Source organism: Babylonia areolata, chromosome 8 (genome assembly GCF_041734735.1).
Source record: "Babylonia areolata isolate BAREFJ2019XMU chromosome 8, ASM4173473v1, whole genome shotgun sequence".
NCBI lineage: Eukaryota > Metazoa > Mollusca > Gastropoda > Neogastropoda > Buccinidae > Babylonia > Babylonia areolata.
In genome coordinates, this window is record NC_134883.1 from 22,152,969 (window position 1) to 22,172,746 (window position 19,778).

General features: G+C 39.7%; 1 protein-coding gene across 8 annotated transcripts in view; it reads right to left on the reverse strand.

Moving 5' to 3' along the window:
• Positions 1-19,778, reverse strand: part of LOC143284653 (uncharacterized) — a 136,318-nt gene that overhangs the window by 71,208 nt on the left and 45,332 nt on the right. For 7 of the 8 annotated variants that reach the window (XM_076591553.1, XM_076591552.1, XM_076591550.1 and 4 more), the window contains exons 15-25: positions 18,008-18,059; positions 16,636-16,808; positions 16,159-16,240; positions 14,289-14,399; positions 13,295-13,372; positions 11,073-11,093; positions 6,845-7,001; positions 5,242-5,387; positions 3,720-3,826; positions 3,034-3,118; positions 1,523-1,648 (exon numbers count right to left, since the gene is read on the reverse strand). In XM_076591553.1, the coding sequence (XP_076447668.1) occupies positions 1,523-1,648; positions 3,034-3,118; positions 3,720-3,826; positions 5,242-5,387; positions 6,845-7,001; positions 11,073-11,093; positions 13,295-13,372; positions 14,289-14,399; positions 16,159-16,240; positions 16,636-16,808; positions 18,008-18,059 (1,138 nt within the window). The remainder of the gene's footprint in view (positions 1-1,522; positions 1,649-3,033; positions 3,119-3,719; positions 3,827-5,241; positions 5,388-6,844; positions 7,002-11,072; positions 11,094-13,294; positions 13,373-14,288; positions 14,400-16,158; positions 16,241-16,635; positions 16,809-18,007; positions 18,060-19,778) is intronic. The other variant, XM_076591548.1, reaches the window with a different exon arrangement.

Genomic DNA, 19,778 nt, shown 5'->3' on the forward strand with positions numbered 1-19,778 from the left:
AAATCATTTTAATATAAATCATTTCAATGGAATAACTGTTTTGGAAAAGCCGTAATAGGATTTTTTTGTATTACTAGAAAAATTGCAAAGACATCATAAACAATTGTGGACATATATACACCAAACGACACAACAGAAAAAAAAAGTCTTTAGAACCTTACAAACAATTGCAAATGGTAAACTTCTGGCAGAAACTTACTCTGTTCAGGAAAATCTGTCACCCCCAAAAACAAGAAAAGAAAAGAAATCAGCATTATGTGGGGTTTTTGATGGGTGCAACAGCCAAGTGGTTAAAGTGTTGGACTGTCAATCTGAAGGTCCAGGGTTCGAATTTCGGTGACGGTGCCTGGCAGGTAAAGGGTGGAGATTTTTCTGATCTCCCAGGTCATCATATGTCCAGACCTGCTTTTGCCTGAACCCCCTTCATGTGTATATGCAAGCAGAAGATCAAATACCCACATTAAAGATCCTGTAATCCATGTCATCATTCGGTGGGTTAGGGAAACAAGATCATACCTCGCATGCACACCCTCTAAAACGGAGTATGGCTGCCTACATGGCTGGGTAAAAATGGTCATACATGAAAAAGCCCACTCATGTACATACTAGTGAACATGAGAGTTGCAGCCCACAAACAAAGAAGAAGAAGAATTTTGGGTTTGTCAGCAATAGTGTCTTACCAATGTATCTCTCTCTCTATATTTCTTTAACTTTCATGCATGTTTGCAAAAGATACTCCTGAAATACCGTTCAACAAATTACCTGTGCTCTCCCCCCTGACCCCTATCTACCTCACCTCTCTCTCCCCTCTCTCTCTTAACATTTGACAAGTTAAATAAACGATCATTCACAAAAATCAAACCACCAATAAATTGTAATCTCTCTCTCTCTCTCTCTCCTTCCCAGCATTTGACCTGAAAAATATACTTCTAGCATTTGACCAGTCAAATATACTTCTAGCATTTGACCAATCAAATATACTTCTAGTATTTGACCAGTCAAATAAATATACTTCTAGCATTTGACCAGTCAATTATCCAACCATTCATAAAATTAAAAAATTATCAACGAACTGCTCTCTCTATTTCTCTTACGTTTGACTAGTCAAATATCAAACCATTCATAAATTCAATTGTCTTTTCTCTCTCTCTCTCTCTCTCTCTCTCCCTCTCTCTACGTTGTCTGTTTTGTTGTCCGAAGTTATGTGAATTAAGGTACAATTTAACACCCCAGAAGTATTACTCTCAGCGTTCTTTCCTTAAACTAATTCTGCTTATGACATCACATTGAGAAGCAGAAATCAGACAGTTTGCAGCTCTTTTATACAAAGCCTCGAAATGTGGTCACTAAGTTGTACCTGATTATCAATTCATGTATTGTTTTGTTCTGTTGTATCACATATTGTATGTCTTGTAATGTTTTCAAAATAAGTTAACACACCACCTCTTTTAAGGGGCTATGGCCTTTTTTGAAAAAGCCACCCAAATCTCTCTCTCTCTCTCTCTCTCTCTCTCAGTCCCACCTGGTAAGATTTGATTTGTTTTCTGACAGCTTCATCAGGAGCATCCCAGAAGACCTCCAGTGTACCAGGAGAGGTGAAGCATCCCTTGATTTGAGGTTTACTGTTCCACCAGTCCCACGTCTTGGTCTGAATAAAAAGAAAAAAGATTCAAAGTAATGCTGAAAAAGAAATAAATATACTATCATCATTGATACTTAACTAGTGTCTTTCCCCAGTCAGTGACCAAACTTATTTTTACAGCATCATAGTACAACAGGCTGGCTACCTTGGTAGAGCCAAATTATGACAACTGCATTTAGGCGCTCATCATTCGTTTCCTCTGTCATTCAGTCAGGCTTTGATCATGCACACTGGATCACATGTATATTAGAGTGGATTTTTCTTCAGAACTTTGCCAGGGACAACTGTTTTGTTGCCGTAGATTCTTCAACATGCACTAAGGGCATGCTGGATACAGGACCTTGGCTTATTGTCTCATCTGAAAGACTAGCATCCAGATCAAGGTCTAGTGGGAGAGAATACTGGTGAGTGTGGGGTTTGATCTCATGTGGAAAAATGTTCTTGCTTCTGAAGTGGACATGTTACCGCTAGGCCACCACTCCATGTACATACTGGACAGTCCGTCGGGTCATCTGTCGATGGGTTTGCCTTGACTTGGTGCAAGAACTGACAACGCAGGGGACAAAATTCGCTGTGGAGATTCCTTCAGACATCATGACAGGATTTTTATGTACTGGACAAGTAGCATTATCTCATCAATAAACACAGTAATGCTGAAATTTGTGCTGAACTGGGAGCACTGACAGTTTGCATACATGAATATCAGCAGTAAGTTTGCCTTTAAAAAAGAAAAAGAAAGGAAAAAAAAAAGAACATTAGACCTGGTAAACAGTCAAGTGGATAAAATGTTCTTTTAGATAAAGGAAGTCAGAATGATTCAGGTCTAAATCTTTGCCATGAACTTTTGTTTTCATCTTCTGATATAATTAATACATTCAAACATTACAAAAAAATTTTTTTTTTTTGAATCATTCACTTTCTCCCTCTTACCTTGTCACAATACAGGCACTTCATGTCACAGCAAACACTCTCTCTCTCACACACACACACACACACACAGAATACAACACAACATCAAGCATACACAGTATAAGCTTTAAGCTTGTTGATGCCCCTTTGTCTTTGTATGCATTGTAACCATGTGCTCTAGTGGCATAAAGACATTTGAAAACAAGAAAATGCTGGCCATTAAGGAGAAGCGTGAGCAAAGGAAGCAGGGCTCAATTTCTGGAGACGTTTTCCCTAGCAACACCTGTGGGAAGTGCTGTGCATCCAGAATCGGCCTCTTCTCTCTTCTCCCGTTATGAGGACACACGATGACAGATAAGCCTGCCTGCCTACTCATCCAACAGGAGACTCCATCATCATCATCAATCATGTGTACTGTTGAACAGTTGAAGATTATTAAAACCAACACCAAGCATCCACAGAACACACAGTGACAGACTTACCTGAGGAGGGACAGTCATTTCATGGTCAGACACTGAGGTATCAGACTTGTGGTCATCGTCTCCCTTGGACAGCACCCAGAATCGTCTGCAGAGAGGAAAACAAGGAAGAAAAAAAATGTAACTTCAGCAATACAGAAGGGAATGGTGGCCTGTCCGCCTAGAATCATGGAATTAAACATACATGCATGCACATACGTACATTGGTAAGCACACATGCACGCATTCAAACATGCATGCACACATGCATGCATGCATGTGCACCAACTCACACACAAACACACGCCACTCACACACACACACACACTAAATACACATACACCACACACACACGCACACACCTATATCCCCCCCCACAACCCCCCCAACACACACACACACACTCGCACACATACATAAACACATACTACACACACACACACACACACACACACACACATCCACACAAACTCATGCACATACACAAACACCATACACATACATACATACACACACACACACACACAACACACACACACAACACACACACACAACACAAACACACAACACACAACACACACTCACGCACACACACACACAAACAACACACACACAACACACACACAAACCAAAAAAAAACACACACACACACACAACACACACACACACACACAGATACACACACACACACAACAACAACAACAACTCACTTGGAAGTAAAAATGTGACTCTGCAAATGCTGATCAGCAGCAGCCACAGCACGCACAAAGTTCAGTCCTGATGCACGCAGAGTTACCCCCCTGTCTGGACGGTACAGCTGGAACCATGACAAAAACATAGGGTCAGCACACACACAGAAATCAGGTCAACATATGTGCAGACCTGCCAGTGCCTGAACCCCCTTCGTGCGTTTTCGCACGCAGAAGATCAAATACGCACGTTAAAGATCCTGTAACCCATGTCAGCGTTTGGCGGGTTATGGAAACTAGAACATACCCAGCATGCACACCCCCGAAAACGGAGTATGGCTGCCTACATGGCAGGGTAAATAAACAAAACTGTCATGCAAATAAAATGTTAAATGTTACATGTTTGTCTCAGTGTGTAGGTGTGTGTGCCTGAAATCTGATTGAATGACACAGGAAACGAATGATGAGTGCCCAATGGCAGCTGTCAGTCGGCTCTACCCAGGTATGCAGCCTGTTGTGTAAATGACTCCGTGTGTGTAAAACGCTTAGAGCCTGGTCTCCAACTGAGGATAGGCGCTATATAAATATCCATATCAATCAATCAAAAAACAGAATTATCGCTCCTGACACTACCTGCATAAGAAAAGAAAAGAAAATAATCTTCTGCAGAGTTCATTCCAGAAATAGTAACAGAGGTAAACACTTGTAGGATGGAGTTGAATAAACTATTGGCTAATGCCCTTGAAAGTCAAGTTAGTCAGGTCTAAGCCTCAGTTTCAGTTTCTCAAGGAGGCATCACTGTGTTCGGGCAAATGCATATACGCTACTCTAAATCTTGCTAGACAGATGCCAGACTAACAGCATAAGTTAAAGCAAAAGCCAGGCCTTGAGTGCACACATACATATTTGTGAACCTATCAGAGTGGATTTCCTCTACAGAATTTTGCCAGAGGACAACATCTATGTTGCCATATGTCATTTTTCAGTGCACCAAGAGCACACTGCAAACAGGACCTTGGTTCGTCATCTCATCTGAATGACTAGATACTCAGGAGAAAGGGTGAGACTGGGATTCGAACCCAAACCCTCAGGGACACGGTATCAGCAGATAAGCGTCTTAACCGTTCTGCCACCTTTCTCTTTCAGGGCAGAGGACTTGGATGCTTGTTGATGGCTGGTGACAATCTGTGGTGCAGATTCTGCCGGAGATCATTTATCTTATTCTTTCTCTGTTTCTGGACCTTGCGATTGGAATGAACTTCCTTTTTCGCTTCGTCAAGTCTCCACACTCAGCTCTTTCAAGTCTGGCCTTAAAACCCACCTCTTCTCAAAATAGCCTCCCTTGCCTGCCCTTCCTTGTCTTTAGTTTCTACAGTTTTAGAGTTGTGCATGCGTGTGAATGACTGGTGCGAAAGCGCTTTGATTTATCTCTGCACAAGATCCAGCGCTATATAAATACCATTATTATTTTTATTATTATTCTTTTCAAAATTCACCATGGCTCATTTCTACTATGCTTTTTATCCACTATAAAGCCACACACCTTGGAGTTGATGGAGGGACGTGAGCCATCCAGGGTGTAGTAGATTTTGGCACCAGACGTCTTGGAAGCCATGTGGATTTTGGTGTACCTGTCCACAGTGCCACCTGTCTGCTCAGAGGAGATGTATGGCTCACCTGTGCGTCGGGCTGTCCAACAAAGAAGAACAGGTAAGGTTGGGATAAAGGGGTGGGTACTGGAGGGGAATGTGGCAGACTGAGGGGGGAGGTAAAATGTAAAGAAAGATGGGAGGGGAGCTGAACTCACAAGGCAGTCAAGCTGTACTGACTCTTTTATTTAAACAACACCTTTTTTACAACGGTTCTGAAACTGGCCTTGAATTAACATGAACAGTCATCAGGAAACTGTCATTGTAAGAAAAGTTTCCAATTAAATACTCGGACAGAACAAAAACCTGTCAAAGATGTAAACTTTCAAATGAAATCAACAAATATGGCAAAAGAGACTAAACGATACTGGAAATGAAAATAAAGACCATGAACACGCCAACAAACTGGCGTGAGGAACTGAAATTCCCTCATGCAGCAACACAATGGGAAAAAACCCCAAACCCCCAAGAACAAACTCCTGCATGACTAACCACAAAACAATAAAAACAAGAGGCAAAGCCTTCAAGACTCACTTGTGCTTCGTGCTTTATCCAGTAAAGGAATCATTAGGAAAAAAACAACAACAAAAACAGAGATAAAAAAAAATTGTTACAAAGTGTTCTGTATTAAATATGATATCTGAAATAAAGGCATGCGAGCAGGATTGAACCAAGCATGTTTGGTTCCAAACCAAGCAGACTAATCCCCACTGCTGCAGCGCATATGATGTCATACGACAAGATCTAATATTTGAAGCAAAGTTGTCATTTTCTTCTTTGTGTGATACATAGACATTATTGTACTGGATGTAATAACGCCATGTAAATCATGTTTTTTGTGTGTTTTATCATATCTCGATTATTCTTTTATTTCGGTGGTAAAGGAGATGTTGCCATCACTTCAAGCACATTGCAACACATGGTAGATCTCTAGATCTGCACGAACCAGTCTACAAACAGGCTGAAAGAAACGACTGATTCAATTTTTCTTTTATGTTCATTCCATTTAATTCAGTGTCCACTTTAGAATATCTATATGCAGTAAATACACCGATGTTGTAGTTAGTATCACAGTGTGTGTTCTGTCCAGAATTTGTATTTCTTTCCTTTTAATTGTGAACAAGAAAAACGAGGTCATGCTGTCTTACCAAACACTTCTAGCAACTCAGTGGGAAGCAGTTTTTAGAATTTTTGGATTTCAGAATGAATCTCAATGAAATAAACTGTTACTGATCAGGAAATACAGCTTACGTCAGGAGACTTACAACCTATTATTGGTATGAATGTGAAGATTTTTATTCATACTATGTTTAAGCCAAATTTGGTACTGGCAGAGAAAATGGCAATGTTAAAGATTACCACAGACACACACACACACACACACACACACACACACACACAACCGAACACCGAATTATAACATAGACTCACTTTGTTTACACAAGTGAGTCAAAAACCTCTAAACAAAAAGCAACAAATTCACCAAATCCTCCTTACCGACTTCCATGACGTGGACAGTGCACGAGAAGCCTGGTGCACCCTGGGACACGACAGTGTAGCTGCCGTCCTCATCAAACGTGTACAGGAAACTGTCGTTGGGCAAGGGGCGACCACTGTTGAAAGCCCGCGGTCCTTTGATCATGTTGAGAGGAGTCTGTGTGAACACGGCAGAAAAGTTAGGTCAACTCCATTTTGTACAACTGTGGATGTTGATATACCAATTATTCTACTATTCGTCTGAAAGCTTTGGCACACAATATCTTTTATCTGTATTGGAGCAGATTCTGACTGACCATCTGAAAAATGGCCTGGGAATGCTGAAGAAGAAGAAGAAGGTGTAGATTCGGAGACACCTGATTACTGACTCCATAATCCAGGACATATAGTACAGGAGAGGCAGCCTGAATTTTGTTTGATTTGCCACAAGAAGGCACCACCAGCAGCTATGAAACGTGGAAAACCAAAGTAAACTTGCTGTTGATCAACCGAAGTGATTCTGGTTATCCGTTAAAGATTACACCTTATCAAGCACACTGATAGGTTGAGTGCATGGTTGTATTTAAAGTGGGTGTCAAAACCATTCCAATATTTTAGCTTGAAGCCTTCGTTTAGGCATCATTCGTGTACTGTGTGTGTGTGTGTGTGTGTGTGTGTGTGTGTGTGTGTTTGTGCATGAAATGATAGTGGAAGTAAACAACACAATTGCACTTGGTTAATATGTCCAATATGCACTTGGTTATAATGTCCAATACATATGCAAATACTGAAGTGCATTTCTAACCATACAATTACAGCTTGACATTTTTGTTTGTTTGTTTGTTTTTAAACAGAAAAAAATTATTGTTGTTTGTTTGTTTTTTTGTTGTTGTTTTTTTTGGTCAAATTTTAAGTTATCGCATACTGTCAACATTGAACACATGATTCAACCATTTTCCTTCAATACAATTAAAAAATACTCTGTGCTTCAAAGAATTATTTGAATTTCTGTGAATTTATTTTTTATATCAGGTTGGTGCTTTTGGGGCAAAAATAACAAATAGTTACAGGAGTCAAGGGGTTAAAACTATCATGGACCCAAGAACAGGCATGGAGATAGATAATAAAAAAAAAAAATTTTTAAAAAATCAAAGTGCAGTAACATGGGGGTAAAGACTTAAGTGGAGGGGAAAGTGCTTGCATAATGAAAAAACAATGATACAGTCAAAACCGCCCAAAAGTTAATGACAGAAAACACACAACTTCATTAGAGTTTGCTGTCCCTGTTCTCACAATCTGTGACAAACCAACTAATAACCAGACCTCAAAGGATGTCAACATCTTTCGCTTATTTGTATGTTGTACAAGAGCACATTTTCCTTCTTTGCTCTTGTTTTTCCTATATATATACAAGCAAACTGAGTTGAGAGGAATATGAAAAGGGGTGATTAGATTAGGCAAGGGTGGGGTGGTGGAGAGGGTGTATTTTTGCCTTAAATCACTTTTATGGATAGATGTTCAACTAAAGGACGAACACACACACACACACACACACACACAAGACCAGACTGAATAAAGTTTCACTCAGTTTCATAACCACACAACAAATCTATGGTGTATGAGAGTTCTTTTCCAGTTACTTTGTTCGCCTGGGGCAGTAAAAAGACATTGGTTATGAGCACAAGCATCACATCATGAATATTACAGTCAGCACTGAATAAATGGTTTCAGGCCATAAATACTTTCCTGTCACACCTGCACACATACTCTGGCCACAAATAACAGCACACACACATACACATGTTACTGCAAATCACTTCTATTTTCCTAGTTTGTGACAATGTAAATAAAAACAAGTTTCCAGTCCACTGTTGCAAAACTGTCCCAAAGGACAATGTCAGTGCACAAATGGTTACAACGTTTTACTCTGGTCACACAAAGGTAAGATTAGTTTGAAGAAATGAATTGTTCCAATCTAGACACATTTCCCCTCTTTCCAAAACACATTAAACAAGCCAAATAAAGACAGCCATCTGTACCTGTTTCAACAACAGTTAAAAACATTGCAAGAGATGAAATCAATATCAGACTCATTTCCCCCTCATTTGCAATACAGGTTTCACTGAAACTAAACACACTGCAGTGCAATGTTAGATGCTGAAGATTATCTACATCAATTGATGACATTTCAGTTTTTTGGTCAGTAATATACTCTGGAACCTGCCTGTCTTTCTAAATAACACAGATATTGATTATCAGAGACAACAGTTTTCTCATTTTAAAAAATTCACACACTGAGAGCTGAAACATCTACTTCTTTATAAAGTGGAGAGCTAAAAAAAAATGAAAAAAAAGTCAAGTACTCACAATAACACACACACACACACACACACACACACACACACACCCCTGCAATCATTTTTGTCTGCAACATCAAATCTGCAATAACTTTTCTTTAAGAAAAAAAAAGAGAAGTATCCGTTGGATACCACATCTGTTCATCCTATCACAACCAAGCTCAGATATCTAAAAAGCGTACTGCATCAAAACTCTGATCACTGAAACTGTTTCAGATTTTTGCTGCTGACAGGTAAGGAAAACAACAATTCTGCAAAACAAGTACGCACTTTGGAGATGATAAAGTTGACTTAACTTTTTGGCTCTTACTACTATTACAACTGCTTGAACAGCTTTATGACAGATCTACGGAGCAAAATGAAACAAAACAAAGAACTGTACCTGAAGTGAACTTGTTTTGGTGTCTTTCAACCACAAGCAATTGTGTAACACAGATACAGAATATGCAGCCAACAAGTCACAACTACAACTCTCTGACAAGCTCACAAAAAACACACAGAAATGCCAATCACAAAGAATATTAGCAAACTGAACTGGCAGCAGCAGGCATTAGCTAGGACCGATCAAATGTTTAGAATCATTTCAATCTTTGATGTTTAGAATCATTTCAATCTTTGATGCAAATAATTACATGAGCAATTCTTTTCTTCTTTTCTTTTCTTTTTTTTTTTCTAAAATTTAATGTTGTAAGTAAACAGTTACATATGGACACAAACTCACACACATGCATACTCGCACGCCTGTATGTACACACACACACACACACACACACACACACACACACACACACACACACACACACACACACACACACACACACACACACACACACACACAAGTGGGATATGAATGAGAGAGTAAATGAGGGAACAAAAAGGACAAAAGTTAAGGCAGAAGTTCAAAGTTTAATATATTAAAAAAAACCCAATCTACTCCCATTACCAGATAAGGGATGGTGAGATAGATGGACAGGCAGACACAGAGAGACAGACAGAGACAGACAGAGACAGACAGACAGACAGACAGACAGAGACAGAGGCAGAGAGACAGACAGACAGACAGAGACAGACAGACAGACAGAAAAAAATAAAGACAGAGACAGAGAAGGGTCGAACAGTGAAAGATACAGACAGACAGATCGAGACAGAGACAGAGAGAGAGATACAGTGAAAGCAAGGATGGAATAAATCAAAAAGTCTTCCTGACAAAACAAATCCAAAAACCGTAAGTGAAACAGAGCTGAATAAGTCAGAGTATTTCCAAACAGACGAAGGAAGAACTGACATGAACACAAAAGTCTAACAGTGAGCACACATGAGTATGTGCATGTAAAGGTGAAGAAGGGACAGATAGAAACAGACAGACAGACAGACAGACAAAGAAAGAAACAGAGACAAAGACCCTGCAGTTTACAAGGTTTCAAGTGATGCCATTTTCACATCCATGAAATTGTACTACTTCACAACGTATAAAGATCTGGGACACGACTGACTATCATACATTACAATACGGACATCTTTTACAAGTTAAACTCAAAAGACTTTTTTTCTTTTTCTTTTTCTTTTTTTTTTTTTTTTACAACAGAAGGATGGGGATGAATACAGTCCGCAGATATATATTTACACAGTTCCATAAATACATTCACAATAAATTTTCATTGCATTATGCTAAGATGTCTTTCTTCCTCACACAGGAAATTTGCAAACAAAGCCATGGAATAAACATAAAAGATTACAAAGCTTAACTCCAAAAATCACATCAGAAATACTGAGGCAGAAAAATCATTATTAGAATCAGCAATGCAGCATATGCAAGAGCAAGAAATCAAGGTGGGGAGGAGGAGAGAGAAAAAAAAGGAATAAAAAGCGCAGAAACTGTTTTTCAGGTTCACCTTATCCTTTGATATATCCCGCTGAAAACACAAACACAAGTGACCAGAAACGTGCTATGTGTCAGCAACACCTTTGAACATGGAAAGATAGATTACAGTGTTTCACACAACAAGCATAAATAAAAAAAGAAAAAAGATTAAGAGTTTTGTGAAGAAAAATAATGTCAATCTGTAAGCATTGACATTTATACTGATTTGGGGGGGTGGGGGTGGGGGCTCGGGGAGTGGATGAGGGTGGGGGTGGGGGCGTGGGGAGGGGCGGGAGATGGGGAGGCCAGGGGAGTGGGGGGAGCAAAGGATTCCAGTGTAGAACACATGCAATCAATGGTATAGAAATCTGAAAAAAAATCACTCACAGGCATGTGTGCACTCACCCGTCAGCCAACATGCAAACACACAAGCGCGTGCGTGCGCACGCGCGCACACACACACACACACACACATACACATACACAGACATTTACACATACATGATCTCATGCACATACACACACACAGCACACGCACAAACTTTTTTCCTATCTAAAATCATTTTAGTGAACAGACAATCATTAACCATCCAACACACACATGCACAAAACTGGAAACATACAGATGCAGACTTATGTAAACACACATAAACGCACGCATTCCCGTGTACATGTGTGTGCAGCTGAAAACAGTGAGGATGTGAGTGTAAATAATGTGCCTGATTGCAAATAAAAGTGTCAGTGAACAAGTGTGCCTAACAACTGTGGTCATAACAGTCCAGCTGACAAAAGAGAATGAGCTGAACAAAATAAATACAGTCACCATGAAGCAATTCATAAGACATGACAAGAAGATTATCAGCCAATAGATAATCTGCTAAAATTCAGCAGGGGGTACATGAATTAGAACCTAGCTACATGGCATACTAACAGTGGTTTCTGCCACAGCTCGGAAGAGAACAATGCAAAGGGAGAGAATCAAGCACAGGGACACAATATTATATGAATAAAAGAAAATAGGGGCCCATTTACATTCCTGATTCTACCTCAATGATACATCTATGTAAGTCATATAACATCTACATAACTGAAACTATGTAAGTCACAAAACAGCCAAACAAAAAGTATTCAGCAAATTTTGCACCATGTAGACAATTAATACAACAGACTTCTTTGCAGAAAACACATAATGGGGAAAAATAAGTAAAACCCCACAATACTAACAATTTTCACAATGTCAATGCACAACAGTTTTGGTATATCACTTTAAAGTGGAAGTCTACTATAGTGCTGTCACTGTGACTAATGGTGAAATTCAATAGACCCTCCAAAAAACATTTATGCAAAATTCACATGCGAAGATTTTGTGTGAAATTTACATGCGAAGAAAAAAAAGAGCCATCCACCCATTGAGATGGAAATCTACTTTGCCAGTACAATAAAAGCGAGCAGTCTGTGTAAAAAATGACAGAATTTTGATTGCATTCCTCTAGTGATGGAAGGGGAGATGTGCAGCAAAGAAGAAACACTGATTTTGAGTGAACAAAATTTTGCACCTCAGGTAACAGCAGGGTACTCACAACACCACCATCAATGAACTTGGTGTTCATGAATATCTCTTCCATAAATACAGGTGGTGTTCATGAATATCTCTTCCATAAATACAGGTGGTGTTCATGAATATCTCTTCCATAAATACAGGTGGTGTTCATGAATATCCCTTCAATAAAGAGGGTTATGCTGCTGGTCAGGGATCTGCTTGGCAGATGTGGTGTAGCATTTATGGATTTGTCCAAAAGCAGTGACACCTCCTTGAGATACTGATACTGATACTTCAATAAATGCATGTGCTGTTCATGAATATCCCTTCAATATATATATGTGGTGTCCATGAATATCTCTTAATAAATACATGTGGACAACAAGGGGGGCAATTTACTTCAGTAATGGACCTGGTTTAGGGGGTACTCATCAAGCACTACCTCAGTCGAGAAGGGATCTACCCAAAACGATTGTTAAAATTCACATGCAAAGCCAAAAGTTTTGCTCTCTCATGTGAAAGAAAAGTTTTGCAGTGAAATTAATAGGAAATTCAGGTCTATGAATTTTACACAATGACGAAAAGGTTGATGAATTTTTTTTTTCTTTCAGTGCAAAGTTCACATGTGAATTTTGCATAAGTTTTTCAGGTCTGTGGAATTCCATCATGATGCAGTGGTTGTGAGGAAAAGAGAGGTGGAGGTTTGAACTTACAGCACTGCTGGGATCAGTGACGTGGATGATGTTGTGCTCCTCGTCTGTTCCCTTCCAGCTCCACAGCAAACTGTGCCCCTGCAGGTCAAACATCAACACCAACCTTACTTCAACAACCATGTACAGGACATACCGTAATATTGTGATGTGTACAGGTCAAACATCAACACCAACCTCACTTCAACAACCATGTACAGGACATACCGTAATATTGTGATGTGTACAGGTCAAACATCAACACCAACCTCACTTCAACAACCGTGTACAGGACATACCGTAATATTGTGATGTGTTTTGGGTGGGGTTTTTGTTTTTTGTTTTTTTGTTTTTGTTTTTGTTTTTTTTTGTTTTGTTTTTTGTATTGTGATATTGGGAGTGGTTTTGATATTATTATATGGTTTTCAGTAACATTTTTGGTATTGTGATGTTGAGAGTGGTTTTAATATTGTGATATGGTTTTCAGTGATATTTTTTTAGTATTGTGATATTCGGAGTGGTTTTAATTCTTGTGATATTGTTTTCAGTTTTGTGGTATAGGATTTAAGTATTGTGAGATGGTGTGTGCATTATTTGGGTATTGTGGTGTATGATATGTGTGATGAGTGTTGTGTAATGTGTGTGTGTGTGTGTGTGTGTGTGTGCGTGTGTGTACATACAGGCGTGCGAGTATGCATGTGTGTGAGTTTGTGTCCATATGTAACTGTTTACTTACAGCATTAAATTTTAGAAAAAAAAAGAAAAGAATTGCTCATGTAATTATTTGCATCAAAGATTGAAATGATTCTAACATTTCAAAATAGGCAGAAATGCTAAGAAATTTGTTTTAAAATTGGGGAAACATTCTTTCTTTCCCATTCTAATTTTTCAGATTGCTCATTAAACTTCTTCCATTGCCACTGTCTTGAAATGGAAAGAAACATGAAAAATATCAGATAATTTTCCACACAAACTCTTGAAGAAAGATAAACCTCCATCAAGAAGGGAGAGAACCAACCTTTTGCAGGTAGACGTTGTTGGGGTGGAATCCCTTCTTGTCCAGCTGGATAATGATGCTGTCGGAACGGTCATCACACACCACACTGCTCAGCCGAGTCTCCTCCATGAACTGGTGGGAACAGAAAAAAGATTATCGAAAAAGATACAAATGGAGAAAGTTGTTTAAAAAAAAAAAGAAAGAAAAAAAAGGACTATTAAAAAAAAAAAAACCTCACTTTTAATAAGAAGTGTCCAACATTTCTGCACAATCTGCACAAGATTCAGTGCATAAAAATACTTATTATCATTATTATTGTCATTATTATTTCAAACCATAGGGTTGTCTTCAGCAACTTTGTCACTTGTAAATAATTGTGGAGGTGAATGCAAGACCTAAGAGAATCTATAAGTATTATTCAGTAAAGAAAGCAAAGATGGGATAAAAACAAATGAACAAATTCAAACCAAAAAACAAAAACAAAACCAAACAAAACAAAAAACAACAACAAAACAGTGACACAAATACTTCCCTTCATATACACCAATTCACTGTATCTCTCTCCATCCGTATACTTCTGTCAATTTCAAAAACAGTCACACAAAATGTTCTGTCATATACAACTGTTGACTGGGCCTTTTAACCATCCATATACCTTTATCACTGCCAAAAACAGGCACACAAAATTTTCTTTTATAAACAACTGCTGACTGGGCCTTTTACTATCCTTATACTTCTATCATTATCAAAAACAGTGACACAAAATTTTCCTTTATACACACTTGCTGACTGCATCTTTTACCATCCTGCTACTTCTATCACTCTTAAAAGACGAATTCTATTTCAACAAATTTTCTGCCGTCCTTACTCCAAAAATTATTGCTGTCACTTAATTATACACTAACTGAGACTGTCAAAAATGTGATCTGAATTCAGATTCAAATATTCAGAAAAGAATTGAGCTGGGAGAACAGGGAGCGTGTGCAGACCAACTTTCATCTGATTTTCATGGAGGTTCCCCGGTTATTTTTGGCGAGAACTGCGTGTGCATGCACATCTCCATTTCTTTTTTCTTCCAGGTCACCGAAAGACTAAAATTTTGTCGTGGAAATCAATTTTCTGACAAAAGGATTTTGACAATTTCAGTGACTACTTTTGCAAGTTTACAAGATTATATTTGGTTTTATAATTACACCCATTATTTGCTTTAGTCCTCTGAGTGTACTTTGAGCATGTTTCATGTCATATATCTGCCATTACATATTCAAACTGATCCATTTATAAACTTTACCAAAAAGTTGTCCGCATAAAAGCAGTGCACAGTCAGATAAGCCAGTTACGGTGGTTGGCTGCCCATGATGTCATATGACCTACTTCTCACTCTGGACGAGACAAAAAGTCCACCACGAAAGCAGGCCTGCATACCCTCCCTAATATTCCATTCTTTATCAAGAACAAAGTCTGCTGCAGGACATTCACATGGGCTGCTGTACAGCATGAAATAATCTTTTTATTGGCTTTCTTCCAGAGCAGTCTTTGCACTTTTAAAAGCTTACTATTGTCGTTCTTTTTTGTTTTCTTTTTTGGGATGAGTATTCAGGGGTTGTCTTGTTGTTCTGTTGTTGTTGTTGTTGCTGTTCTGGTTGCTTGTCTGAGTTTCACAATACAAATAACACTGGACAAACAAATGAAATTAAAAAAAAAAATTCCTCTCTACTGCTGATTTGACCATCTTGTCTGTCTTATTTTGAAGCAGACACAGACTGAAAATCTCCAAAGCAAATTTTGCAAAACAAACAGAGGTTTTGAAAATTATGCACTTCAAAACTTCATCGGCAAGGAGCAGCGAGTGAAGAGTGGAATAGAATCAGCCTGAAGGGAAACAACTCACATTTGATTCTTTCTTTTTCTGGAATGACTTGCTCTTGAAATGGCAGGTGCCTGTGTGACTGATGCCTCGGGCAAAACAGCGCCTGAAAAATGTGTACAACCTGTGAACATCCTACATCATGTATGTATCTGGTTAGGGTGTATTCATCTACATAAACCTGGTCTATGTACAAGAGTGCGCATGCCCACACACACACACACACATACACTTTATCACCCATGGTACACACATTCAATCACCACTAAACAAAATCACATACAACCAAATTAATCCATTCTTGCATTCCTACAGACAAACTAAATTTGAATTTTTATTGAAATGCGGTATTCACTGTTTTCATCTACCACTTCAATGTCAGAACCATGACCTCTGGCCCTGCACTGACTTCAGTGCGTGAACTCTGGCCCTGCACTGACCTCTGACCCTGCCCAGCCCCCTGGCCCCTAGTCATGCCCTGACCTCTGGCCCAGCACTGACCTGGGAGCGATGGCCCTGTGCGTGGTGCCCGTGTCCAGTACTTCGTCCACAGACTTCACCAAGGTCACGTCAAACTGCCGCGGGGATCCGAACACCCAGGCCACAACGTCGTTCAGCTGCACTGTCACCGGGTCAGGCTTCAGCTCTGAGTCCTTCACCATCACCTCATGCACCTGTCATCGCAGTGTTAAAGTGTCATGAAATACACGGCACCTTTCACCACATGGAATACATGGCACCTGTCACCACATGGAATACATGGCACCTGTCACCACATGGAATACATGGCACCTGTCACCACATGGAATACACGGCACCTGTCACCACATGGAATACATGGCACCTGTCACCACATGGAATACACAGCACCTGTCACCACATGAAATACACAGCACATGGAATACACGGCACCTGTCACCACATGGAATACACAGCACCTGTTACCACATGGAATACACAGCACCTGTTACCACATGAAATACACAGCACCTGTCACCACATGAAATGCACAGCACCTGTCACCTGTCACCACATGGAATACACAGCACCTGTTAGCACATGGAATACACAGCACCTGTTACCACATGAAATACACAGCACCTGTCACCACATGAAATACACAGCACCTGTCACCACATGGAATACACAGCACCTGTCACCACAACACCTGTCACCACATGGAATACACAGCACCTGTCACCACATGGAATACATGGCACCTGTCACCACATGAAATACATGGCACCTGAACCTGTCACCACATGAAATACATGGCACCTGCTATCACATGAAATACATGGCACCTGTCACCACATGAAATACATGGCACCTGAACCTGTCACCACATGAAATACATGGCACCTGCTATCACATGAAATACATGGCACCTGTCACCACATAAAATACATAGCACCTGAACCTGTCACCATATGAAATACATGGCACCTTTTATCACATGGTACCTGTCATCACATGAAATACATGTACCAAAATCTGTGTGTGTGTGTGTGTGTGTGTGTGTGTCATCTGTCTGACCCTTTTTTACTCCATTCTCTCTCTCTCTCTCCCCGCCTTCCTTCCACTGTGTGTGTGTGTGTGTGTGTGTGTGTGTGTGTGTGTGTTGCTAGTGTGTGTGGAGGAGTTTGCAGGGGTGTCTGAGAGAAAGAGAGTCAGATTGACAGAGAGAGAGAGAGAGAGTGAGAGTGCGGCAGAGGCAGAGACAGGCAGAGAAATTTGGTGTTGCATATATCAGCGTGCAGATTTTACATACTGATACCAAGTTTAAGAGAAAAGAACTTTCTTTTTCAGATGATGAAATTGATAATAATAATTTTAAAAAAATTCTTTAACCTGTAAACTCAGTGTGACTTACCTGGGGACGAGTGGAGACAACCACTGCTCCGAACACTTGGGGCAGGGATTTGCTGAAATACAAAACACTCACTCAGTACAAAAGAATCCAAAGATTATTTTCAACAATAACCCTGGAAGAATGAAGTCAGCCCAAAAAATGTTTTCCGGATATTTTTTTTTTTTAATTTCTTCCTAGACATGTTTGATTTGTACAGCCTATAACCTTTCTATTCAAATTCTATCAAAAAAATTTTTTTCTTAGATTAAAGCAATCTCACTTAAAAACCAAGAAATTCTTAGACACCTTGCCCACACCACTTTATCCCTGTCTTACATACATGTATGTCAGAACATACCTTTATATAAAAAAACACACACACACACTTCATATTACCTAATGTTCATCCACACTCATGCACGCAGACACACGTACACAAACACAACAAACACACACAACACACACACACAACAAACACACATAATAATAATAATAATAATAATAATAATAATAATAATGGATACTTATATAGCACACTATCCAGAAATCTGCTCTAGGTGCTTTACAAAAACGCTTTTGATAACATAAAACATTATATCTATGTTACATACGCACACCAAAATGTGACCACACACACACACACACACGCACGCACGCACGCGCACACACACACGCACGCACGCACGCACACACACACACACACTGCATACATACATTTTAACATACATGTGTATCTAACAGCTACCCTAACAAATACGCACACATAGGCAGGCACAAACTTACATAAACACACGCGCACACAATACACATTCATATACATGCATGTAGTTGTGGACCTGCCACAATTGAACTTATTGCTGAGGGAAAAGGTGAGTTTTGAGACGAGATTTAAAAGATGCGAGGGAATCAGAATGACGGAGGTTATCAGGGAGCTTGTTCCACGTCTTTGGCGACTGAAAAGAAAACGATCTGTGTCCATAGGTCTTACTTCTGACGTGAGGTATCCTGAGAAGTCGAGTATCAGAGGAAGAACGGAGCTGGCGAGACGGGGTATAGATATGGATGAGTTCAGAAAGATACTTGGGGCCAGATCCGTTGACTGCAGAAAAGGTCAGAGTGGATAGCTTATAGTCTATTCGATCAGAAACAGGCAACCAGTGGAGAGACTGAAGGAGAGGAGAAACATGGTCAAATTTAGAAGCTCTGCAAATGAGTCTGGCAGCGTTATTCTGAATTCGTTGGAGTCTGTCTAACAGGTATTTGGGAAGGCCGGCCAAAAGAGAGTTGCAGTAATCCAATCTTGAGAGAACCAGAGAGCATACAAGTGTCTTGGTTGCATCGGTTGAGAGATAGTGGCGGACAGAGCTGATTCTACGCAGTTCCAAATAGGCAACTTTACAGATATTCGAAATGTGCTGTTGGAAGGAAAGAGACTGGTCCAGGATTACACCAAGACTGCGAACAGAGGGAGAAAGTGAAACAGGTGTGCTATTGATCAGAACAGAGTCAGGAAAGGAAGGATGTTGACGAAACTTCTTTGGACAGGTTATCATCAATTCAGTCTTATCATCATTTAATTGCAGCTTGTTGAGAGTCATCCAGTCCTTTAGGCCAGCAATGCACATACACACACAAACACACATACCATTCATCTCCCTCCCCCTCCTCTTCTAAACAATAATACTCAAACGTATATATCAATACCCTAACAAAATGTCTTCAATCACAGATATGTGTGAACGGACATTAAACAAAATTCCTCCATCTTCCCCACACAAACACATACACACAC